Consider the following 27,785-nt stretch of genomic DNA (forward strand, 5'->3'; position numbering starts at 1 on the left):
ACATCTAGGTTCTTTCCATAGTTTGGCTATTGTGGACATTGCTGCTATAAACATTCGGGTGCACGTGCCCCTTCGGATCACTACATTTGTATCTTTAAGGGTAAATACCCAGTAGTGCAATTGCTGGGTTGTAGGGTAGCTCTATTTTCAATTTTTTGAGGAACCTCCATGCTGTTTTCCAGAGTGGCTGCACCATCTTGCATTCCCACCAACAGTGTAGGAGGGTTCTCCTTTCTCTGCATCCTCGCCAAAATCTGTTGTTTCCTGACTCATTAATTTTAGCCATTCTGACTGATGTGAGGTGGTATCTCATTGTGGTTTTGATTTGTATTTCCCTGATACCCAGTGATGTGGAGCACTTTTTCATGTGTCTGTTAGCCATCTGGATGTCATCTTTGCAGAAATGTCTGTTCATGTCCTCTGCCCATTTCTTGATTGGATTATTTGTTCTTTGGGTGTTGAGTTTGATAAGTGCTTTATAGATTTTTGGATACTAGCCCTTTATCTAATATGTCATTTGCAAATATCTTCTCCCTGTCAGTTGTCTTTTGGTTTTGCTGACTGTTTCCTTGTAATCCTGTTTTTAAATGAAAAACCAAACAAACTTTTACTGCTTCCACTCTAAAAACATTACCTCTATTTGAATATATTTTATCTGTTATTTAGATTTCGTACTTTACCTGTTTCTGGAAGCTCAAAATCCACATATTCAAAGTCCGTCTCACAACTAGTCCTAATAGCACTCTGCCAGAGGATAGGACATTTATGTGCCTGGTTCCAAAGGGCAGTAGGATGAAGAGAAAGTCAGACAGGGGGAATATTAGTGGGATTTAAGAAGGAGAAGAGAAGAACAAACTTTGAGATCTCAGGTCTTATCATGACCCTTAGTATGGGGGCCACATCCTCAGCAGGGAAACTCATGGTGCCATGTACCAAAGCTGTGCAGCTTCTCTGGTCATAGGAAGCTGACCCTTCTTGAGGACCACATTTGAAAGATCCGATACCTACCGATAAGTAGTCCTGAGTAAGCCATGCTACTGTCTCTGTCAGTCACAGTTTAGTGGGTGAGTCAGACAAGTTCTTCAGTGAACTACAGGAGTCACAGTGGAATTCCATTTTAAAGATAAAGGAATTCTAAACTATGAAGACATGCCATGCCATTTTTTAAAATTAGGATTTTAGATGAGACTATACTGGCATAATATCAGCTACTATTTGTTACTTTCATATCCTATGAGATTTTCAAAACTTTAAATTATGTATTTTTAATATTTTTAGCAAACTTATAATATGTTTGTACGACATATAGTACAAACATATAGTGCTGTACACCAGGTACTATTTTGTACTACTTAACATATTAAGTAGTTGAATTTTCATAAAAACCTGTGAGGTTGGAACTACTATTTAATATACCATTTTATAGATGAGCATACTGGAGGGTTAAAATTTGCTTACTCTCATATAGCAATAAGATGAAGCACTGGATTTCTAACCCAGGCGATCCGACCCTAGAGTTTCTATTCTCAACCACTGTGCTATACTATGTCTTGTAATGCTTTTTAAAATTATATCAATAATGTTGGGCAAACATACATATTGCCCTTTATATTTCACAAAATATCTCCATGCATATTATGGCATCTAATCCTCTCATCATCTCTGAGAAGTAATTTTTTACCCAAAATTTTACATAAGGGGAAACCAAGAACCAGAGAGGGAATTTCACTATAGACAAAGGTCATAAATTGTTGAAAATATACACATGTATGAACATATGGTTATCACAGTTTTCTTACCAAGGCCAGTGTATTGCATAGAGATAAATAAGAAAGATGGAAAAGAGAGAAAGGGTTTAGTTTTCGTTTTATTTTTTTTCATTCTATTATACTACTACCAGATACCAAATACCCAAAAGGGGAGGGGGATATAATTCAAGAGTTAGTAGAAGCCACCTTTCTGGAGTCTCACATGAGGTATGTTTTTAATTGGCCCTTTAAAATGTATACTCACTAAAAAAGGATAATGGTTTAACATATGCTTTTGAGCAGGATTTTTATAACATTCCATGTCCAGTTTTCATTGATGTGAATAATCAACTGTATGGTCTTTCAGGGGAGGAAATTCTAGGATCATTAAAAACATCCATTTTATATTGTTATTTGATTGGATTTTGAGAAGGCATTAAGTTAAAATTGTTTTTAGAGTGAGTGAAACAGAAGGAGATTGAATCAGCAATACAAAACCTCCAAACAAAGAAAAGCGCAGGACCAGATGATGGCTTCAATGGTGAATTCTAATAATTTTAAGAAAAATTAATTCTAGTCCTCCAATTCTTCCAAAAAATTGAAGAGGAAGTAATATTTCTAAACTCATTTTTATGAGGCTATCATACCAAATCCAGATATGGATACAAGAAAAGAAAACTGCCAATCAACATCCCTGACAATTATAGTTGCAAAATTTCTCAGCAAAATACTAGCAAACTAAATTGAATAGCACATTAAAATTTTCATACATTAAAATCTAGTGAGATTTATTCCTGAGATACAGGATGATTCAACATATGCAAATCAGTAAATGTAATACACCACATTAATGGAATGAAAGATAAAGAAATATAATTATCTCAATAGATACAGAAGGAGGATTTGAAAAAGTTCAAGATTCTTTCATGAAAAAAATCCCTTAACACAGTGGGTATAGAAGGAATGTATCTCAACATAACATATGGCTAACATCATATTCAATTGTGAAAGTTTGAAAGCTTTTCCTCTAAGATGAGGAAAACAAGGATGCCCACTCTTAAAACTCCTATTCAATATAGTAGTGTAGGTCCTACTCAGAGCAACAAGGCAAGAACAAGAAATCAAAAGCATCCAAATTGGAAAAGAAGAAGTAAAATTTTCTTTGTTTGCAGATGACATGATTTTATACATAGGAAACCCTTAAAGAATCCACCAAAAAACTGTTAGAACTAACCAAAAAATTCAATAAAGTTTAAGGATACAGATTATGAGACTGATGTGCTGCCTACTGTGCTAAGGAGGAGGACATGGGGGGTTAGAGAGAAGGGAGTTGGGGGAAATTGGAAGGGGAGGTGAACCATGAGAGACTATGGACTCTGAAAAACAATCTGAGGGGTTTGAATTGGCAGGGGGGGGTGGGAGGTTGGGGTGCCAGGTGGTGGGTATTATAGAGGGCATGGATTGCATGGAGCACTGGGTGTGGTGAAAAAATAATGAATACTGTTATGCCTAAAATAAATAAAAAATAAATTAAAAAAAGTTTAAGGATACAAAATCAACATATAAAATCAGTTGTATTTCAATACACTAACAATGAACTTTCTTTAAAAAAAATAAAGAAAACAACCCATGTACAATAGCATTAAATACTTAGGAATAAATTCAACCAAGGAGGTGAGGGATCTATACACTGAAAATATAAGACACTTATGAAAGAAACTGAACAAAAAACAAATAAATGAAAAGATGTCCTGTGTTCATGGACTGGAAGATTTAATACTGTTAAAATGTCTATACTACCAAAATCCAATGCAACTTCTTCATCAAAATTCCAATGGTATTTGTCAAATAAATAGGAAAAACAATCCTAACATTTGCATGGAATGATGAAAGGAAAGACCCCAGGTAGAAGCCATTTTAAGAATGAACAAAGATGGAAACATCACACTTCTTGATTTAAAGTTATATTACAAGGCTGTAGTAATCAAAACAGTATGGTACTAGTATAAAAACAGACATATTGACTAACTGAACTGAGTCTAGAGCCTAGACATAAACCCATACATAAACAGTTAACTAATATTTGACAAGGAAGTTAGGATGACTCAATAGTGAAAGTATAGTCTCTTCAACAAATGGTGTTAGGAAAAAGGTCTAATCATATCCAGAAGAATGAAATTGGATTCCTATCTTATACCATTCACAAAAATAAACTCCAAATTGGATGGGATAAATGTAAGACCTGAAACCATAAAACTCCTAAACAAAAAAACTTCTTGACATTTATCTTGGCAATAATTTTTTGAATATGACACCAAAAGCAAAGGCAACAAAAGCAAATACCAACAAGTGGGACTATATAAAACTAAAAATTCTCTGCCCAAACAAAGACATTATCAAGAAAATGCAAAGGAAATCTATGAAATGGGAGAATGTGTTTGCAAACAATATATCTGTTAAGGGGTTAATATGCCAAATATAGAAGGAATTCATATAACTCAATAGCAATAATATTAATAATAATAATAACTCAATTTACAAAACAGGCAAAGGACCTCAGTAGACATTTTTCCAAGGAAGACATACAAATGACTAGCAGGTATATGAACAGATGCTCAACATCACTACTTATCAGAGAAATGAAAATCAAAACCATCATGAGATATTACCTCACATGAAGAGATAACAGTGGTGGCAAGGATGTTGCAAAAAGGAAATAGTGCACTGTTGGAAGGAATGAAAACTGGAACAGCCATTATGGAAATTCTTACTGAGTTCCCTCAAAAAATTAAAAATAGAACTACTATATTATCCATCAATCCCACCTCTAGATATATATCTGAAGGAAATAAAATCACTGTCTTGAAGAGGTATCAACACTGCCATGTTCACTGAAGCATTATTCACATTAGTCAAGGCAAGGAAACAACCTAAGTATCTACTGATGGATGAGTGGATAAAGAATTTATGCATGTATGCACATGTGCATGCACACACACACACACACACACACACACACACACAAAATGGAATATTATTCATCCACAAAAGAGAAGGAAGTTCTGCCATTTGCTACAATATGGATGGACCTTGAGGGCATTATGCTAAGTGAAACAAGTCAGACAAAGAAAGACAAATAATGAATTATATTACTTTTATATGTTATCTAAAAAACGTAGAACTAATTGAAATGTAGAGAAGAATGGTGGTTACCAGGGGCTAGGGGTGGGGAAAATAAGCACATATTGATCAATGGGTACAGACTTTGAGTTATAACATTAATAAATTCTGGGTATCTAATCTACAGCATGGTGGCATTAATTAAAAATACTGTATTATACACTTGGAAGTTGCTAAGCGAGTAAATCTTCCATGTTCTCAGCACCACAGCAAAAAAGTAGTAACTATCTGAAGTGATGGATGTGTTAAGAACACTTACTGTGGTAATCATTTCTCAATATAAATGTATATAGAATCATTATGTTGTATAACTTAAGCAATGCTATAATTCAGTTATATCTTAATAGAGCTGGGGAAAAAAAGAATAAAAATTGAGTAAGAACCAATCAAATAGAACATAGTAAAACAGTACAGGTAAAATGTTTCTTATAGCCAGGGTGCCTGGGTGGCTCAGTTGGTTAAGCATCTGACTCTTGATTTCTGCTAAGTTCATGCTCTCAGGTCATGATCTCAGGGTCATGAGACTGAGCCCTGTGTTGGGCTATGCACTGGGTATGGATCCTCCTTAAAATACTCTTTCTCCCTCTCCCTCTGCCCTCCCCCCTCACTCAAAAATTTTTTTTACAGTAAAAACAATTATACAATTGGGGCACCTGGGTGGCTCAGTGGGTTAAGCCTCTACCTTCAGCTCAGGTCATGATCCTAGGGTCCTGGGATCGAGCCCTGCATGGGGCTCTCTGCTCAGCAGGGAGCCCGTTTCCTCCTCTCTCTCTGCCTACTCGTGATCTCTGTCTGTCAAATAAATAAATAAAATATTAAAAAAGCAATTATACAATAAAATAATTAAAATGCTTCTTTAAGAAAATCAGTAAAATTAATAAATCTCTAGTGAGAATTAGAAAAAAGAAAGAAAATACAAATTATTAATATTTGGAATGACAGACAACATCACCACAGATTCTACAGACATTGAAGTGATGACAAGGGACTAATGAAAGCAACTTAATACCCCCAAATTAGACAACTTATAAGAAATTTACAAATTCATTGAAAGCTTTAAATTATCAAAGCTCACTCAAAAAGGAGTAAATAATCTGAGCATTTCTGTAGTATTTTTTAAATTTTATTTTATTTTTTTCAGTGTTCCAAGATTCATGGTTTATGCACCACACCCAGTGCTCCATGCAATACATGCCCTCCTTTATACCCATCACCAGGCTCACCTAACCCCCTCATCCCCCACCCCTCTAAAGCCATCAGTTTGTTTCTTAGAGTCCACAGTCTCTCATGGTTCATCTCCCCCTCTGATTTCCCCCAAATCACTTTTCCTTTCCTTCTCCTAATGTCCTCCATGTTATTCCTTATGTTCCACAAGTAAGTGAAACCATATGATAATTGACTCTCTCTGCTCGAGTTATTTCATTCAGCATAATCTCTTCCAGTCCTCTCCATGTTGATACAAAAGTTGGGTATTCATCCTTTCTGATGGAGACATAATATTCCATTGTATGTATGGACGATATCTTCTTTATCCATTCATCTGCTGAAGGGCATCTTGGCTCTTTCCACAGTTGGGCAATTGTAGCCATTGCTGCTATGAACATTGGGGTACAGATGGCTTTTCTTTTCACTGCATCTGTATCTTTGGGGGGTAAATACCCAGTATTTCGAATCATTTCAACCTCCATAGAATCTGTAGTGACGACTCCTCTTTCATCCGATGTTAATGTATATATTCTCTTTTTCTTTCATTTTTCTTCAGGCTAGAGATTTGTCCATTTTACCGATATTTACAAGGAATGAGCTTGTGTCTTGGTTTTGTGGATTCAGTCTGAGAATTTTCTGTGTCCATCTCATTTGTATCTGCAATAATAATTATTTTTTTTCTCTTACTTGCTTTATATGACACTACACTCTTGTCTTTTTTTCTTCTTTTTTTAAAAATTTCTTTTTAGTGCTCCAGAATTCATTGTTAATGTACTATACCCAGTGCTCCATGCAATACGCCCAGTTCTCCTGTACTATTTTAAAAACTGATTTTGTAGTTAAAAGCCTTTCCATAAGGAATACTCAAGGACCAACCAGATTTTAGTGTTGTGTTGTACCAAATATTTAAGGAAGAAACAGTACCTACTCTACTAATTCTTTGGGAAAATTCTACAGAAGATACTTCCCAACACATTACGTGATGCCAGCATTTCTCTTAAACAAGACCAAAAATATTAAAAAAGAAATCTATAGGGGTGCATGAGTGGCTCAGTGGGTTAAGCCTCTGCCTTCAGCTCAGGTCATGATCTCAGGGTCCCGGGGTCGAGTCCCGTATTGAGTTCTCTGCTCAGTGGCGAGTCTGCTTCCCCCTCTCTCTGCCTGCCTCTCTGCCTACTTGTGATCTCTCTCTGTCAAATAAATAAAAAAAATCCTGCCTCTCTGCCTACTTGTGATCTCTGTCAAATAAATAAAAAAAATCTTAAAAAAGAAATCTATAGATACAAATCCATCATGACATAGATGTAAAAATTTTTATGTACATAACAAATAAAGTAATATATATTTTTAAAGATTTTATTTATTTACTTGACAGAGATCACAAGTTGGCAGAAAGGCAGGCAGAGAGAGAGAGAGAGAGGAGGAAGCAGGCTCCCTGCTGAGCAGAGAGCCCAATGCGGGGCTCGATCCCAGGACGAGGATCGAGAAACCAACATCTTTTCCCAAGAAAAAGATGGGATCGTTACCTGGGCTGAAGGCAGAGGCTTTAACCCACTGAGCGGCCCAGGCGCCCCCATAGATAGCAATTTCTTTTTTTTAAGATTTTTATTTATTTATTTGACAGACAGAGATCACAAGTAGGCAGAGAGGGGGGGGGAAGCAGGCTCCCCGCTGAGCAGAGAGCCCGAAGCGGGACTTGATCCCAGGGCCCTGAGATCACGACCCGAGCTGAAGGCAGTGGCTTAACCCACTGAGCCACCCAGGTGCCCAGCAATTTTATCTAGATAGAAAATACTAATGAATTGACAAAGTTAGATTACCAGAATAAATTAGTGATTTACTAATAAGGTGGAAAATGGGGCACCTGCGTATCTCAGTTGGTTAAGCATCTGCCTTCAGATCAGGTCATGATCTTAGTGTGCTGAGATTTGAGCCGCAGCAGGCTTCCTGCTCAATGGGGAGTCTGCTTCTCCCTCTCCCTCTGCCCCTTCTCCTGCTCATGCTTTCTCTTTTCCTCTTTTCTCTCAAATAAATAAATAAAATCTTGAAAAAAAATAGGCTGATATATGCAGGATCAATATACACAATTCAATTGTATCTCTACATTCCAGTCACAGAAAAACCAAAAAGTGAAATAGAAATTCAATTTACAGTACAATTTTTTAAAATAGAAAATACCTATAAAGTATAATAAATAAGACATGTAAGACATATCTGCAAGGTGAAAACTATAAAAAAAATCATTACTGAAAGTAATTAAAGATCTGAGTAAATGGATAAATACATATGGATTGAAAGACTTAATATTGTTAAGATGTCAATTTTCTCCAAATTGATCTATCATCATAATTCCAATAAAATTCCTTTACATTCATGTAGAAATGTAAAAGTGTTAGACTAGTCCAAACAATTTTGAAAAGATGAACAAACTTGAGGGAATTATACTATCTGATGTCAAGACTCATTATATAGCTACAGCAGTCAAAAAGGCATTTTATTAGCTTTAAGCTAGAACAATAGAGCACAACAGAAAGTCCAGAAATACCCTGACACATACATGATCAATTATTTCTCAACAAGGTGCAAAGATAATTTAGTGTAGAAAGGATAGATTTCAATAAATTGCAAGGAAAGAACTGGGTATCTATATGTAAAAGAAAAAAAAGACTCCTTATCTTATAGCATATACAAAATTGGATCCTAGATCTAAAAGTATAACCTATAAGGAATAGCATGGATGACCACAGGGAAAGGGAAAGAAAACTGAAGCGGGGGAAATCAGAGACAGACAAACCATGAGAGACTATGGACTCCGAGAAACAAACCGAGGGTTTCAGAGGGAAAGGGGGGGGGCAGATGTGGTAGCCTGGTGATAGGTATTAAGAAGGGCATGTGCTGTGAGGAGCACTGGGTGTTACACACAGCTATTGAATCATTAAACACTACATTAAAAACTTACGATGTGTACTATATGGTGGTTAACTAAACATAATAAAAACAATTTTAAAAACAGAGTTAACATTAGAATAAATCCATGAAATAAAAATAAATAAAAGTAAAACCTATGACTATAAAACAACTCGAAGAAATATGTAAGATTTTTGTGGCAAATATTCATTAAATACAATACCAAAAGCATGACCAAATAAAGTGGATAACCATGTCATTAAAATTAAAAATTACTCTTAGAGAGACACTATAAAGACAATAAAGGGGCACCTGGGTTCAGCTTCAGACTCACCTCGGGCTATGATCTCATGGGTTCTGAGATGGAGCCCTACGTCTGTTTCCGAGCTCAACACCAAGTTTGCTTAAGATTCTTTCCCTCTGCCCCTTCTTCCTCACAAAAAAAAAAAAAAAAAAAAATCTTTAGAGAAAGACAATAAAAAAACACTACAAACTGGAAGAAGAAATTTGAAAATCATACATTTTAAAATGAGTTTCTATTCTGAACATATAGAAAAACTTTCACAACTCAAATCATAATAATCACCTGCAGAAATGAGTAAAGTGTTGCAGGTATGTCACAAATGAAAATATGTTAATGACAGATTAGCAGTGAAAACAATCAACATCATTAGTCATGAGGGAAATGCAAACTAGAATCACAATTATTTTTTATTTGTATTTATTTGTCAAAAAATGTAAAATGTTTGATGCAACTATGTCAGGATGTTTTCATTCCTTAGCTTTATGTGTATAATTTTATGTTCTTTTTTTTACATATTTTTACTTTTTTGTTTCAAGTTTTTATTTAAATTCTAGTTAGTTAACATATAGTGTAGTATTAGTTTCAGGAGTAGAATTTAGTAATTCATCACTTACATACTACATCCAGTGCTTATCACAAGTGCCCTCTTTCATACTCATTACCCATTTAGGCCACCCCCCAGCTTCCTTCCCACCTCCCCTCCCACACTCCTCAGTTTATTCTCGAGAGTTAAAACTCTCTTTTATGGTTTGCCTTTTTTTCCCCTTTTCCCTATGTTCATCTATTTTGTTTCTTAAATTCCATATATGAGTGAAATCATATGGTATTTGTCTTTCTCCTACTGACTTACTTCATTTAGCATAATGCCATCTGGTTTTATCCAAGTCTTTGCAAATTGGAAGATTTCATTCTTTTTGAGGGTGGAGTAACATTCCAGTATGTATGTATAATATCACATCCTTATCCATTCATCAGTCAATGGACATGGGCTCTTTTCATAATTTGGCTATTGTTAAAAATGCTGCTATAAACTTTGGGGTGCATTTGCCCTCCAAACCCATATTTTTTTATCCTTTGGGTAAATACCTACTAGCACAATTTCTAGTTCTATTTTTAACTTTTTGAGGAACCCCCATACTGTCTTCCACATTGGCTGCACCAGTTTATATTCCCGCCAACAGATTTCCCCTTTCTCCACATCCTTGTCAACCTCTGTTTTTTTATTGTATTGTTAAATTTAGCCATTCTGACACATGTGAAGTGATATCTCATTGTAGTTTTGGTTTGTATTTCTCTGATGATAAATGATGTTGAGCATCTTTTCATGTGTCTGTTAGCCATCTGGATGTCTTCTTTGGAAAAATGTCTATTCATGTCTTCTGCCCATTAGAATCACAATTAGATAACACTACACATGTGTCAGAATGTGATAATTTAAAAAAAGATTGACCACACTGAGTGTTGGCAAGAATATAAGGAAACTAGCAACCTCATACACTGGTGGTATGGTGATAAAAATACAAAATGATAACAACATTTTGGAAACTATCTGGCAGTTTCTTATAAAATTAAAGGTATTTCTACCATATGACCTAGCCATTCACTTCCCAGGTATTTGTTTACAAAAAATGAAAGCATATGTCCATATAAAGATATACAAAGATAGTTATAGTTTACTTTGTGATATATAAAAATGGGAAAGAACTCAAATGTCTTTCAACAGGTAAAAAAGATAAATCTTGGTATATACATTTGCTACCTCTCACTATACTACAAAAGGCTGTAAAATCTTAATATATATAACAGCATGGATGAATCTCAAAATAATTATGCTCAGTGAAAGAAGCCAGACGAAAAAAAATGTACCTACTATGATTCCATTTATATAAAATTTTAGAAAATGCAAACTAATCTGTAGTGACATAATATAGGATAGATTGCCTAGAGACAGGGCATAGTAATGGGAAAGAAAGGAAGGAGGAAATAGAATTAAACAGGAGGGAAATTGGATTGTGGTGATGGCTCATGGGTATACTTCTGTCAAAACATATCACATTGTCTAGTTTAAATATGTACTGATTATTGTATCTCAAATTATACTTCAATAAAGCTGGGTATTCTTCTGATAGAAATTGAAAAATTGACTCCATAAAATTTATATAAAATTATAAAGTGCTAAAATAACAAAAAATGATTTTGAAGAAGAAACTATCCTCAAGACTTATTGTAAAGTAATAGTAATCAAGATAGTGTGTTATTGGCTCTTGGATATTCAATGGAATAGAACAGAGAGCCAAGAGAAACACATACATGGTAGCTTGATTTCCAACAAAACTATAAAGACAATTCAGTCAGAAAAGTTTACTCTTTTCAACAAATGGTCCTGGAACCATTGGTTATCTATATCCCAAAATTCAAAATTAATGTTGATCTATACTTTGAACAATAACTTCAAAATTAGCTCAAAATATAGATTATAAAACCAAATGTAAAAGTTAAAGTTATAAAATTTCTAAGAAAATAGGAAAAAATCTTTGTGATCTTGTGATTGGGAATGATTTAGTAGATATGATGCAAAAAAATATGATCCATTTAAGAAGAAATTGATAGGTTGCCTGGGTGGCTCAGTTGGTTAAGCATCTGCATTCTGCCTCCTGACCTGGGCTCCCTGCTCAGCAGGGAGACTGCTTCTCCCTTTACCCCTCCCCACCTGATCATGATCTTCCTCTCTCTCTCTCTCTCAATTTCTCTCTCTCTCTCAAATAAATAAAATCTTTAAGAAAATATTTTGAATTGATAAACTGGATTTCACTAAAATTAAGACTCTCTGCTCTTCAAAAGATACTATGAAGAGTCTTCTGGAGTAAGAGAAGATATTTGCCAATCTCATATCTGATAATATCCAGAAAATAAAAAGAACTCTCAAAACTCAAAGTAAACAAACAGCCCAATAAATAATTGCCAAAATTTTTAACAAATCATCACCTGAAAAGATATTCAGTATCATTAGTCGTTAAGGAAATGTATATCAAAAACACAGTGAAATACCATTACATACTTATTAAAATGTCTAAAATTTAAAAGTCTTATCTCTACCAAATGTTAACAAGGATGAGGAGGAATTAAACTCCTGCTGCCAGAGGAAAAGTAAAATTGTATAAACAGTTTGGAAAGCAATTTCACAGTTTCTAAAAAAGTTAAAGATATGACCCAGCCATTTCACCATTTGGTATTTTCCCAATAGGAAAGAAAGCATGTCTATAAAAAGGGTTGTACATAACTGTTCAGAGAAGCTTTATTTGCAATATAAAAACATGAAAACAGATTAAATACTCATCAACATGTGTTTGAATAACCAAATTGTGGCACCTAGGTGGCTCAGTCAGTTAAGTGTCTGCCTTCTGTTCAGATCATGATCCCAAAGTCCTAGGATGGAGCCCCATATCAGGCTCTCTGCTCAGCAGGAGCGTGCTTCCCCCTCTGTCTTCTGCTCTGCCTACTTGTGCTCTCTCTCTCCCTCTTTGTCAAATAAATAAATAAAATATTTTTAAAAATTGTAGTATATCCACACAATGGAATGCCACTCATCAATAAGAAGAATTAACTATTGATATACACAAAATGAAATCTCAAAATAATTATGCTGAGTGAAAGAGACAACATAGAAATAAGAACATATATTTTGATTTTTATAAAACAACAGAAATGTAATGCAGGATATAATAACAGAGAGCAGGCTAGTGATTGCCCATGAATGAGGGGCCTGGTGGGGAAGGACATGAGGGAACTTTTGGGGGTAATGTATTTGTTTATTAACTTGATTGTGGTGATGGTTTCATGGGAATATACATATATCCAACCTTATCAAATAATATATTTAAATATGCTTATTTATTTTATCTCAACTGTACCTCAATTAAACTATTAAAAATAAAACCTTAAAAGGGGAGGGAGAAGTTCTGATAAGGTTAAGAACAAAGAGCTCTGAAGACACAGAAGAAGGCCTCTAAATCATAGCCAGAGGGTTGGGTATATTAGATGTAGATACCAATTTACATTAGATAATCAATTTACATATGAAGTGACTGAAGGTCAAAGAAGTTGTGCAATTCGCTCAAAGCCACACAGTAAACCAAGCATGTGGTCATTTTTCAAACCTAGGACTATGTAATTACAGTGCCCTCTGCAGTTTATATTACCCTTGTTTTAAAATGTAGGTTTTATTATCATTCGGGTATATTGAGGCCAACAGATCAAGAGATGATTGCCATTAGAAAGACAGTCTGTTGCTCACAGTTCCCAAGAGGAGGGGACCCACCATGCCAGGCAAGGGCACAGGGAAGCATGAGCATCAGTCAGGAGAGAAGTCAAAGCCATGGGCAAGAGCCTCCATTATGGTTTTTGCAGAAAGAAACAGGCAAGGCAGGGTAAGCAGATTTCAGTGGGCTGTGGGACATAGAGGCTGTCCTTAGTTGTCTGATACCTGACCTCTGGGTGATTAGGACAGAATAATGGTGCCCCAAATGTGAGAGAGCCCTGTAAAAGCCTGATAAAGGAGGTGGTTTGGGTACAGGTTTGGATTTAGAATGGCTGGTTTGCGTATCGAAGAAGCATTTTCTCTAGGAGTGGTTTAACTCTGAAAGGGGCAGTACCTTTCAGTGTCAACAGGGCCCCATGATGGCAAAGCATCAGAAAAAAAAAAAAAAAGGATACACTTAAATACAACCCTGTGATCACTGTTATGACTGTAAGGGCCTATTTAGCCAGAGCGGCCTCACCCTGGTTGAACTGCCATTTTGTTGTAAAACTTAAATTGACTCTGCCCCTCCCCCCAGGGGAACTTACTTAAAAACAAGTCCCGGAAACCAGTCCCAGGTAACGAAGTCCAAATACAAGGGTGGGTCAGGCCAGGTGGAGGTATTCAATCAGTGGGGGCACATACTGTCTCCTAGCTACCAAGAAGTATGGGCCCCGCCCTTTGGGCACCTTTTGGGCGCCAATTCTGACCAAGGTGATAGGCTGGTTCAAGTGTCTACTAGGGTAAATTGTAATTCAATTGGTCACCTAGCATGACTGTGCAGCTTTCTCTGTGTGTTACAATTTCATTGGCCACCTGTGTGTGGCCAGGCCCAACTACATGGCCTTTGCTCTATAAAAGTTAACCTGTGAAACAAAGGGGTCGTCCTCTCTGTAAGGGGTGGCCCTGACTGGTCTGTTTGACAGTCGGTTTGATTCTTGATGCTTAGTATGAAATAAAGCTTTGCTTGACTTTCACTTTGTATCAGTCTCGCTCCTTTAATCACGGACCCATTATTGGGGGACCCAACAATGACATCATCTATTTTACTTTTTTAAAAAGATGTCTTATTTGTTCATTTGAGAGAGAAAGAGGGAGAGAGAGAGAGATTTCGCAAGACCATGAACAGGGGGAGGGGCAGGGAGAGAGAGAGAGAAGCAGACTCCCTGTTGAGCAAGGAGCCCAAGGATGCAGATGCAGGGCTGGGTCCCAGGACCCTGGTATCACGACCTGATCTGAAGGTAGATGCTTAACTGACTGAGCTACGCAAGTGCCCTGACTTCATCTGTTTTAACTCACAACCACTGGCAACATTTCTTGGACACTGCTTGCCCATAAATTCTTTAAAAATCTACTCAGTATAGTATTAGAACTGGGTATGTATTTTACAGTGCATAGTACAAAATGAAATATGGAGTCCCTTGTTCAAAAAACAAAGAATTTCAAGACAGTGGCAGGACATCATTAAACCAAGCAGGGGTCTGTGGAACTGCTCCAGTCACATGCCACAAAGCCAGGCCTATACAGCATAGTAGTTGATCAGCAAGTAACTTTCAGGGAAAGACTCCAGGGAAAGAAGGTCTTTCTGGTATTTCCTGGGTCCTCACCACAGTGGAAGCCTGAGGTAAAAGTTCAGCCTACCTGTGAGTGATACAGGACCCTGAGATAAGTCTTTCACCTTCCTTTTGCCAGTTCATGATTTCTGGAGATTGGACACCACTTGGATGCAGGGACACAAAGGGAAGCTGTATGTTCTCATTATCCTAGAGAGGGCACAGAAATTCTCAATCAGAGGCCATTGATGTTGCTGCTCTGACTTCCTGCTCTGATTCTAGGTAGATTAATCTTCCCTGAACAATAAATTATAACTTAAATAATAATAATGTTATAGTAAGTTATAACAAAATAACTTTTGTTTATTTTTAATGTATCTTTGAGTTAATGTGTCTGAGCTGGAATTTTTTACCTCCATTTGAAGTTTGGGTAGATAGAGTAATTTTACACATCACAAAACAACACTACTTCTCATAATAAACAACAGCAGATGAATGTGTCTAAACTATCACTTTACACTTGGCAGAATAGTAGTACTCTGTATAGGAGCATATCATGCAGTCTATTTTATGAAGGAAGCTCATAACTTTGGATAGGACCATGACAGAGTCCAAAACTCAACATGTGTTTCTTCCATACTACATTTTATGTAGGCTCTGTTCCTAAATTTCCTTACCTGTAAAAAAACGGGCTCAACATAAGCACATATTTCCTAGGGCTATTCCATGAATTAAAGGTATGTGTATAAATGTTAAAACAGTACTTAACATATAAATATATGATGATTCTTATCTGGTATATCTGCATGCCATGTAATGTACAGAAAGCAACTTACAGTCAATAATGTTAACCTCAGGTATATTCTATTCATCCATTAAATAGATTAAGATGCAATGATGTCTGGAGGAAAACTACTCTCCTCATAAGCATTTATATAACTACTTCAAGTTCAAATTTGTGAAATTCCTAGAGTTTGTACCTTGGAAACTTAACACTTTGTGTTTTGTAATTGTATGCAGTGACTTCCAGTGCTGGCAAAATGTTGCTCAATAGTCTGTGGAAATGTGTTTATATTATTAAGTGAGTACAATAATGATTTTTCCTTCCCATTTTTCAAATAACTAATTTGATTTTTTTCAAGAATTCATTTATTTATCAGAGAGAGAGAGGGAGCACAAGCAAGGGCAATGGCAGGCAGAGGGAGAAGCAGACTCCCCACTGAGCAAGGAGCCCAGTGCGGTACTCGATCCCAGGACTCTGGGATCATGGCCTGAGCCAAAGGCAGACGCTTAACCAACTGAACCACTCAGGTATCTTTTTTTTTAAGATTTGATTTATTTATTTGTCAGAGAGAGAGAGAGAGAGAGAATGCACACAAGCAGGGGGAGCAGCAGGTAGAAATGTCTAATTTGATTTTTTAAAAAGATTTTATATATTTATTAGAGAGACAGAGAGGGCACGAGTGGGTGGAAGAGGAGAGGGGTCAGAAATATCTGGGTACATGATCATAATCAGAGTAAGAACCATATTGGGCACCTGGGAGGCTCAGTCAGTTAAGCATCTGCCTTTGCCCCAGGTCATGATCCCAGAGTCCTGGAATTGAGTCCCAACTCAGGCTCCCTGCTTAGTGAGGAGTCTGCTTCTCCCTTTACCCTTCCCCTCTGCTTGTGATCTCTCTCTCCCTCTAATGCTCTCTCTCTCTAATAAATAAATAAAATCATTTTTTTTAAAGAATCATCTTTATCAGTCACTCACTGTGTACCATATAGTGTTAGAAGCACTTAACACTCATCACCCATTTTAATCCTTACAACAATCTAGGAGGCATTTTTTTTATTATTCCTAATTGGCAAATGAGGAAATTTAGGATCCCAGGTTAACTAACTTGTCCAGAAACACACAATGAGTCAATAGGAAAGCCAGAATTCAAATCTAAGAATTCCAATACCAGAACAAACCCCTACTAATAAAGAGATCTCAAGAGTCACAAAATTGCTCTGAGCATCAATTTCCATATCAGTGAAATGGGAATAAATGTAGGCTTTCTGACTTCAGGAGGCTGTGAGAATTGCTGCAATAAAATTGTCTACTTCTTGTTCCAATCTTTTGTCATCTGCAGAGTTCTTCAAGAATAAGTTTGTTGGAGGAGGTAATCAAGAGACCACTGGCTGACACATGGAATGGTCCCAGGAAATCAGAGGTTCCTCACCCCCTCCTCTGTCCTTAGATCATATGTTTTGCCAACTATTCCTACAACTGGAGCCATTTTCAAGAATGCAGCCTTGGAGAGCAATGTGCTGTTAAGACCATCCAGTCAGTGTATGTGACCGAACTCAGTTCAGGCCTCTATATAAACTTAAAATTCCTGTGGGCAGGTAAGGAGATTTACTCATCTTAAAGCTGCCCAAGATAAGCCTTATATGTAAGTTCCCTTGCTTATTAAGGCTGCCACCCACCAATCTGGAGTGTGGTCTTTCTCTTTCTCCTTGCCTTCTGAGTACAGGGGCCAGTTTTGTGAATTAACAAAGTAATATGACAAAGCAAAATCTTTTGAAATGTGTTCCCAAAAATATTTCCTTTAGTTATCAAGATTTTTAGTGACATGCCCATTAGGTTTTCGTTCTGATTCTTAAATGAAGTTCTTTTTTCCTTTTATTCCAGTTTAGTACAGATCATGATTCCGATTGTGTTTTTTGAGAGCTACCAAAGGGTTGACTATACACATTGTTATCAGCAGACATTGGGGCAACACCTAAAGAGGAGGTGGCATAAGGCACTTGGTGGAGGTTATGGGAAGATGGTGGCAGCATTGGCTGTATAGTTTTTCAATCTCTCCAAACCAGAAAAACAGTACAACTAGAGAGCAAAAGCAAAATGTGCAGATAATATTTTCAGCAAATCTAGGTTACTAGGAACACATATGTAGCTCAGTCAGTTAAGCATCTTCCTTTGGCTCAGATCATGATCCCAGGGTCTTGGAATTGGTCCTACATGGGTTTCCTTGCTCAGCATGGAGCCTGCTTCTCCCTCTGCCTGCCACTTGCCCTGCTTGTATTCTCTCTCTCTCTCTCTCTCTCTCTCTCTGACAAATACAATCTTTAAAAAAATCCTAGGTTACAAGACATCCCTTAAAACCCTCAAATTCAAGTAAATGAAGATAAATCACCAATAGTCATATTACCTACATGATACTAGTGTCTGTGCAGGAGGAGAAATAAGTGATGGAACAGCATCTGACTAACTTGGTAATAGAACCACAAACTAACTCAGCAAAAACAGCAGAGACTCACAGGGTTTTTGCCCTTTTCATGTCAGGTAAGTACAAGGGGCCCAGCTTACGAGGCACTAAAGATGGGGTACCTGGGTGGCTCAGTCGGTTAAGCATCTGCCTTGGCTCACTCAGGTCATGATCCTAGCATCCTGGGATTGAGTCCCATGTCAGGAAATCCTGCCCAGTGGGGAGCCTGCTTCTCTCTTTCCTCCTTGCTTGTGCTCTCTCTCACTATCTTTGCTTGTCTCTCCCTCTCAAGTAAATAAAAACTTCTTTAAAAAAAAAAAGAGGCACTAAAGGTGCTAGAAGCATGTGAACTCCCAAAATGGACACCTCAGGTCTCTCTTGACAGGAGCCCACAATTATCAGAAACTGCTGGAGGTGGAATCACAATTCAATAGGAAATGAACAAGAGAGACTAAGGAAATAAGAAGGTTTAAAACTGTGCTGTACACAGATGTCCACACTTGCAGCTATTGTGAATACTTGAAATGTGGCTGTCAGAATGGAGATATACTGAAAGTGTAAATTACATACCAGCTTTTGAAGATTTAGTAAGAAAATAAAATCTCAATAATTTTTATACATGTTGAAATAATATTTTGTATAGATGGAATTAAGTAAACTATTAATGTCATGTGTATCTTTACACATTTTTTAAATTTTGCTAGTAGAAAATGGTAAATTACATGTGTGGCTAGCATTCTATTTCTACCGGACAGAACTCCCTATTACTGAAGTTTGATATGCCTTTTACACATCTCAAATAGAAAAGTCAGTTATGCAGCTGGATATACATGACTGGAGTACAAGAGAATTGGTGGGAATATACAATATTTTGATTTACCAGCTTAAAATAATATTTGAAGACATGAGACTAGATGGGATATCCTAGGAAGTAAATGTGTAGAGATAAAAAAAAGGGGGGGGGACTAAGGCCTTGGATATTCTAATAATTAGAGGTGTGGAAAATGAGAACAGTCTAGGAGAAAGTGGGGTGAACACAAAGAGAACACTCTTTAAAGACTAAGGAAGAACTTGCATCAAAGAAAAGAGTGATCAATAGTGTCAAATGGTGCCACAAGGTCAAGTAATAGGAAATCTAAGAATTATCATTTACCAGGTGTCTGGGTGTCTCAGTTGGTTAAGCATCTGCCTTTGGCTCAGTTCGTGATCTGGGGTCCTGGGATTTATCCCCTCGCTGATCTCAGGGCAATCTGCCCGGTGATCTCCATTGATCCCCACATGCCAATTCCTGAGCACAAATCTCCCCCCACCCCAGGCGCACCCCCCAGGATCCCCCAGGAACACAATTTCCACATGGGGCTCCCTGCTAGGCAGGAAACCTGCTTCTCCTTGTCCCTCTGCCCTCCCTGCCACATTCCCTCATATGCACATGCGTTCTCTCTCTCCCTCAAAGAAAGTCTTTTTAAAAAATTATCCTTTATGTTCTGCAGTATAGAGGTCTACTGTGTGATGGCATTTGATACCTCCATAAAGAGGGAGTATTAGAAGAACCTCTGGACTCAGGGAAACAAACTGAGGGTTTCAGAAGGGGGGTGGGGGATGGTGTAACTGGGTGATGGGTATTAAGGAGGGGATGTGTTGTGAAGAGCCTTGGGTGTTATATGCAACTAATGAATCATTGAACATTACATCAAAAACTAATGATATGTGGGACGCCTGGGTGGCTCAGTTGGTTAAGCGGCTGCCTTCAGCTCGGGTCATGATCCCAGCGTCATGTGATCGAGTCCCACATCGGGCTCCTTGCCCTGCAGGGAGCCTGCTTCTCCCTCTGACTCTGCCTGCCACTCTGTCTGCCTGTGCTCACTCTCGCTTGCTCTCTCTCTGACAAATAAATAAATAAAATCTTAAAAAAAAAAACTAATGATATGTATTTTGGCTAACTGAACTTAATTAAAAAAAAAGAGTTCATTTAACTTCATTTAAAATCCAAAAAAAAAAAAATACATTTAAAATCAAAAAAAAAAAAAAAAAGACCAAATATTACAAGGAAGAAGAAGGGCCTATGGTCAAGAGGTACTATACAAATTTTTGTACCGTGGGCTTGGGCTAAGGACATTGGATTAAGGTCCACCCTCAAGCACATCAAATGCCCAGTTATCTACTAAGACACTAGCATACAGAATGGTAGTGGGATCTCTGATTTAGCCCACTAAATGCTGGCTCAGTGCAGGAAGGAATCGGGCCTAGTACCTGAACTAATGCTTCCCCCAATGTCTGAGATAATTGGGGAAGTTTTGTGGTCAAAGCCACCACCAGGGACAAGGTATGGTTTCCTATATAATGTATCCTTGGGTGTCTCTAGTTCTCTGGGGCTGGTCTCGAGAGGTAATTATATATACAGGTCAGTCACTAACATTTTCAGTGGATAAAGTACAAATTAACGCCTTTGGCCCATGTCCTTGATCTCTTCCCATTGCCAGCTATTTCACACCAAGAGGTGTCTTATAGCTAACCCTGAGAACACCTCAGCCTACACCATCGAGCTTTGTATATCCTTCGTTTTTACAAACAGTGGCCTCCTGGCAACATTTAGGACCTAAGAGGATGCATTCCACAGGCCCAGACCTCCCTTCCTTAGGAGAATAGAGCCTTACAGAATCTAGAAGCAGCCTTGGGGAATGAGGGAACCTAAAATATTTTCTACAGGGTCACCTGGGTTTCTCAGTCAGTTAAGCATCTGCCCTCAACTCAGGTCATGATCCCAGGGTCCTAGGATGGAGCTGCCTGCTTATCCGGGAACCTGCTTCTTCCTTTGCCCTTCTACCTGTTTGTTGTCTCTAATAAATAAGTAAAATCTTTTAAAAATATAAAATATTTTCTATAAAAATTGCAGGGTGTTGGCACCTGCTGGGCACATACCATTGTCCCCGTGGATTCCTAGCTCTGTAGTCTGAATATAGACTAGACAGTAGCCTCTAAAATGTGGGTCCCAAGAGGAAGGCCCTTCCTGGCCAAGTCTATGCCAGAATAGGCCATATATCGGAAAAGCAGAGAGGAGGAATATGGCAAAGTAGGTAGAGGGAGGTCCTTACTGATTTGGTTTATTTTTTTCATTCCATTCCTTTACTGTGTTCTCCCATTGTGTTTCCACAACTTCCTTAAAAATAGCTGAGTTTCATTATAGAACTAGCAATATATCAGTGTAAAATGTAGCACATAAAAGACCACACCATCAGTTATTCCAAAAAACGTATATATCCTGTTCACAGAATGGTAGTGTGTGTCCATCCAGTTCTCTCCTAATACATCTATACCCACATACACCCCACACACCCCCTTACATACCTGCTTACAAAGTTAGTCACAATTATTTTTTAATTGAGATTCTTCATTAACACATTTTTCCCACTAAAAATCTAACATTTAGATTTAATGATAACACTGTATCACTAAACTTGAATCACCCTCCCAGACCTTTCTCTCCCCCACACAGATCTCACGAGTCCCTTTTCCCAATACACAAATTTTTTCCTTCTCTAGAAACTGAGACCTTTCCCCTTTGTACTCCAGAATCCTGCTATTTTTCTCCTTCTGGGAAGGAAGTATTCCCCCCAACAGACACACACACACACACACGCACAGTCATATTCTCTTTACACACACACACACACACACACACACACACACACAGTGTCATCCTCTTTCCTGACGCTGAATACCTGCTTCACCCCTCCTTGGGCTGAACCCTGCTGCCTTTTCTTGACTAAATTTGCAAATCACCTATGGTAAGAGGGTATATACCATATAATTATCATATAAATGAGAATTTCCTGGACAAAACTGCGTTTTAGACAGTAGAAATAAATGACTATAGGTCCCAAGACCTCAGCTAGCATGCTAACAACTTTCTTTAATCCTCTAAATCAGATATAGGATTAATGTTTTTTTAGACAATAAAAAAAACTACATCTTAAAAATGAAGTTAACATTTTTATTTTATTCATTCAAAAATTTCATTATACAAAGGTAACATGGAAAAGAGAAATCTTAACACAGGGGCAAAGGCAGGCCTTTTTTCAGAAAAATGTGGGCCTGGAATCAGGGGCCAATAGCAAGTAAGTGCTAGGTAGTAAAGTTATGGGGAAAAGAGGCTTTAAAACTGCCTCTCCAAACAGCATCAAAATTTCTCATACGCTGGTTAATAGAGCACTTGTAAACCTCCCAGGTTAACTGCAGAGCAGTTACCCCCTTTCAGGTCAATGGGTGCATGGTAATTCCTTTTGTGGTTGTCACACCACTGGAGGTATAGGGGAGGAAGGCATGCTCCCTGTTTCAGCCTCCTCTCCTGGAGAGAGGGGGCTCAGGGCATCAAGCTCTGGCAGCAAAGCACGCCTCAGGCTTGCAGGACTAGGAGTGGAGATGGAGCCCAAACCACTAAACTTAGGGGAAGAGGTGCTCTGGCCAGAAAAACTAGTGGAGGAAGAGTAGGAAGAAGAGGAAGAAGAAGAGGAAGAGGAGGAGGAGGAGAAGGAAGAGGAGGGGCTCTGGCCAGGAGGCCCGGAGGAGGAGGCAGAAGAGGAAGAGGAGGGGCTTTCACCACACAGCTGTTCAGGGAAAGGAAAGAGCCTACCAGGAGGAGAGGGAGATGAGGCTCGCATACGGACTGCATGCCAACGGGGCTGGGCATCAACGCTTGGGACCTCAGGATTAGGAGAGCTTGAGGGGCTCTGGCAGACCAGCCTTCGTAAGGCTACCCCAGGGGAAGAAGGAGGACTCAGGCTAGTAGGCACAGGTAGAGAGGCGAGGCTTCTAGGGGATGACCTTTCGATGGTGCGGCTCCGGAGGACAAAGCCCGAAGTCGGGCAGCCACTGCGGAGGGCAGGGCCTATAGGGTTGGCTCGGCTTCGGAGGTAAGGGCCTGAGCCCGATGCACGGCTGCGGAGAGCAGGGCCTGGTGGGCTGGCGTGGTTATTGAGAGCAGGGCCCAGCCCAGATGCACGGCGACTGGAAGCACGGTTGTGGAAAACAGGACCCGGAGCAGCTGCACGGTTGCCGTAAGTAGGACCTGGTGCGGATGTGTGGCTGCGGAGAGCTGGGCCCGGCGCGGAAGCACGGCGGCGGCTGCGGAGAGCTGGGCCCGGCGCGGAAGCACGGCGGCGGCTGCGGAGAGCTGGGTCCGGCGCGGAAGCACGGCGTCGGCTGCGGAGAGCTGGGCCCGGCGCGGAAGCACGGCGGCGGCTGCGGAGAGCTGGGCCCGGCGCGGAAGCACGGCGGCGGCTGCGGAGAGCTGGGCCCGGCGCGGAAGCACGGCGGCGGCTGCGGAGAGCTGGGCCCGGCGCGGAAGCACGGCGGCGGCTGCGGAGAGCTGGGCCCGGAGCGGAACTACAGCGGCGCCTGCGGAAAGCAGGGCCCGACACAGGCACGTGGCGGCGAGGGACAGCAGGGCCTGGCGTGGATGCACGGCGACGCTGGAGAGCAGGGCCTGACGTGGAAGCACCGGGGCGATGAGCAGGGCCTGGCGCGGGTACACCACGGCGACGAGAAGGGCCTGGTGCCGACGTACGGCTGCGAAGAGCAGAGACCAACCCGGAAGCATGACCACCGAAGGCAGTGCCTAGCGGGGTGGCGCGGCTGTTGAGGACGAGGCCTGGTCTGGCTGCTTGACTGCGGAGAGCTGGGCCTGGTGCTCCGGCCTGACTTCGGAGGGCAGGGCCTGGCTGGGCTGCCTGACCCCACGGAGAAGCCCGAGAACGGCGACGGCCTCTGGGCTGAGGCCCCGGAGAAGATGGCGGCGAAGGCACGGGGCACTGAGGCACGAGAAGCCCAGGAAACAGACAGCGACACCCTGGAGGCTTCTGAGCCTGGGCAGTCTCCTTGCGGCCGAGCTGCTTCCTCCCACGGCCTTTCCCCAGGCTCGTGGGCAGGGTCGGAAGCCCGCTGGCCTGGCCAACTCCCCTCATGGCTTGCACCACGGCGCCCACGCCACCTGCGTGTGAGGCCTGGAGACCTTGGCCCACTCCGGGCACAACACATCTCAGCTCGGCGTGGGGACTGCGGCCACCCTGGAGGTCAGCACACTCCCTCTCCTGCACACGGGCTGTGGAGGGCAGCCCCGGGCCCTCGCCGTTGATCGAAATGGCGCCGACAGCAGCCAGGGTGGAGGCAGAGGAACCTGCTGTGCCGCTGTGAGGGGCGCCACCACCCGATGGAGAAAGACCGCTCAAGACTGAGGGGACCGAGGCACCAGGATCGGGGTTGCTGACCCCATGGGCGTCACCAGGGGCAGAGGCGACCTCGTTCTTCGGCCCTACAGGCACCTCACCCTGCGGTTGCTTCTGCGCTTTCTTGTCGGACGATGGAGTGGCCATAATGCTAGATTCTCTCTCAGAGCTGTGAGAGCACGGCTGCAGACGCCGCCTGAGTAGAACTCCGGGGGAAAGGAGTGAGGAGGATGGGCGTGCCCTGCTTGGATTTTTGCTTCTGATTGGTCGGTCAGTTGTCACGTGACTCTCGTCTTAAAGGGAGCGAGCCAACCTAGCTCGGTTCGGCGCCAAACCAGACCGTGTGCTCTGCGGTACGATGGACCGCTGCTGCTGGGTCCACGATGTGAATTCCCCCATCCATACCTGGGTCAGGCAGGGGTGGCAATGCTCTCTGTATAAACACTTTGAGTCACCCCAAATCAGTTTAGCTTGTCAGCACCACTCTGATGGTGAAACTTTCAAGCAGTGGCCTGAAAGAAATACCACACTGGCCAACAGGAGTTAACCGCTGAGCTGGGCATCCCTCCTGGAATCCCGACAGGACATGGCCTGTGTCTGACTCTTGAAAAGACCGTTCCAGAACTCTTCCCTGTTATCTGGATGACTCTGCACTGGAGTCTTGAAAGCTGCCTGAAATCAAGAAAATGGATGGGGCCCTTGCTGTCTTGGTTCGGGATTTCAGCACTGCTTTGTATCAGAGGGGGATTTTGATGTAACATGCTTCCCCCTACCTCATCTCCTGAGGCATGGGCTGGCGTTGCCCTGAATTAAGGATAACACTGTCCTTAAATATACATCATCATTTGTATGGGCTGCTTAGTAATCCACTGATGAATGTACATTAATTTGTTTGACCCAGTCTCCATTCTTGGCTATGGCTCTCTATTATGCTGTGATGCAGACTTAAAGTTTAATAATTTGGACACTGTAATCATAATTATAAAAGTTATTATTACTGCATGCTCAGAACCCAAAACAGAAAAGCACATAGAACCTAACGTAGGAAAACTAGAACCTAAATTCCCACATACCCTTGGCGAAAAATATTAGAAATGTTTCATTTTTGGTAGAATGGCCATTCTTAATTCATAGTTCTTTTTCATAAAATGGAATTATTTATGCATATGTACTATTTTGTAACCTGTGTTTTGGGTCTAGAAAACACACTTCCCATGTCAATAAATATGGTTCCACAAGGTCAGTGTAACTACAAAATATTCCTTTTATGGAGGAAGCTTACATTTTTAAACACTGCTGTATTGATCAGCACGTTCCCAACTTTTTATAAACACATCAGTGTGAGGCATATCCTTTTTGCTAAAAATTATTTATAGTTTCAAATATAACCTCACTGTGGATAAGTTCCTAGAAAATTCTTAATACCGACCATGCACATCTGTAATCCTTTGATAAAAATATTGATAACTGATTTTCCTGAAAGTTGCTGTTACAGCAATTTTGGCAGAATGGAATGGGATACTTAGTGGGATGGATGAGTAACAGGACTGAAACAACTCAGAATAGAATGGAATATGGTATTTGGAACGTTAAATAATGTGGAATGGAAATTGGATTTGAAAGGGAATGCAGAATGGGATGAAGTGGAGACTGATTGCAGTGGAGGTGAAATGGGAAATTGAATGGGATGGAGATTGAATGAAGTATAATGGGGAAAAGGAGTGGAATGCACAACAGAAATAAATATAGCATATGGAATGAAAGAAAAATATATTGTTATATGAAAAATGGAATGGAGGGCGCCTGGGTGGCTCAGTCATTAAGTGGCTGCCTTTGGCTCAGGTCATGATCCCAGCATCCTGGGATCCAGACCCACATTGGGCTCCCTGCTCGGGGGGAAGCCTGCTTCTCGCTCTCCTGCTCCCCCTGCTTATGTTCCCTCTCTCTGTGTGTCTCTCTCCGTCAAATAAGTAAAATCTTTTAAAAAAAATGGAATGGAATATCGTGTGAAATAAAATAGCAAAGAGAAGGAAAATTCGAGTTGAAATGGGAAAAATTACAAAATGGAATAAAATATGCAATGGCTTGAAATGAATTGACTATGAAATGCACATTATAAATTTTAAAATAACATTAAAAGATGTAATAAAATACAAAACACAAGATTATGAAAGATGGAATGGGAATTGAACAAAAACAATGTGGAAAATGAAATAGTGATGAAGGATGAATTTAAATGAAGAATAAATGAATAGAATATGTTCTATATATACTATATATGTATATAGTATATAGTATATATGTTCTATATATACTATATATAGTATAGTGTGGAGCAGCATCCATTAAATTATGTTCATGGCTTTTATAAAGCTGGAATTCAGAGAGGGTACAGCAGTTCTGTTCTATGATGTCATTGTCTGAGGCCTCAGTTGAGAAAACATAAATGTCTGAGATAATGAGGGAAGAACAGCAATCAGTGATGACGCCCAGATTTTGGCCACAGTATCTGGACAGACATTGGTGCTACTTCCTGAAAAGGGAAGGCTTGCAGATTGGGGACACAGTGGGAATTGGTGATCCCTGTTCTGATTATGTTGGCCACTATATCTTCTATACTTGTTCTAGTCATTTAGGGTTATGAACCCCAACTTATATTGAAGCCATTCTCTTAATTCTAGGTCACCTTTCACCAGTTTCATGGATCCAGTTTCCTCTTGGGAGTAATTTCAATTTACTCTGAGATATTTCCTTTCCTCCTTTATGGAATCTCAGGGCCTTAATCATGACCCTTAACTTTATTTGTAAAGATTATTTATTTGAAAGAGAGATAAAAAGAGCAGCAGAGGGAGAGCGAGAAGCAGACCCCCCCACTGAGCAGGGAACCCGATTCAGGACTCAGACCCAGGGCCCCGGGATCATGACGTGAGTTGAAGGCAGGTGCTTAACCTACCGAGCCACCCAGTCATGATCCTTAACTTAGTAATAACTAAAATGCTTCCATCTATTCCTTGTTCTCTTTGAAGGATGTGTCTGTATATATACATATATATATACACACAGTAAAAAATAAATACATATAAAGGAGTCATATACAATAGACATAATGGATATATAATATATACAGTAT

The 27,785-nt window shown here is 39.9% G+C and overlaps 1 protein-coding gene across 1 annotated transcript; it reads right to left on the reverse strand.

Annotated features, from left to right (window-relative positions):
• Positions 1-22,475: 22,475 nt before the first annotated feature.
• EZHIP (EZH inhibitory protein) lies at positions 22,476-24,894 on the reverse strand. Its single transcript, XM_045068411.1, has 2 exons — positions 23,037-24,894; positions 22,476-22,976 (listed from the first exon to the last, which is right to left on the reverse strand). Exons 1-2 carry the CDS (start codon positions 24,800-24,802, stop codon positions 22,724-22,726), a joined length of 2,019 nt encoding a protein of 672 aa, XP_044924346.1. The 5' UTR covers positions 24,803-24,894; the 3' UTR covers positions 22,476-22,723.
• Between the last annotated feature and the right edge of the window lie 2,891 nt (positions 24,895-27,785).

The sequence above is a fragment of the Mustela putorius genome, unplaced genomic scaffold (genome assembly GCF_011764305.1).
Source record: "Mustela putorius furo isolate JIRA1106 unplaced genomic scaffold, ASM1176430v1.1 tig00003903_pilon_pilon_pilon, whole genome shotgun sequence".
Lineage (NCBI taxonomy): Eukaryota > Metazoa > Chordata > Mammalia > Carnivora > Mustelidae > Mustela > Mustela putorius.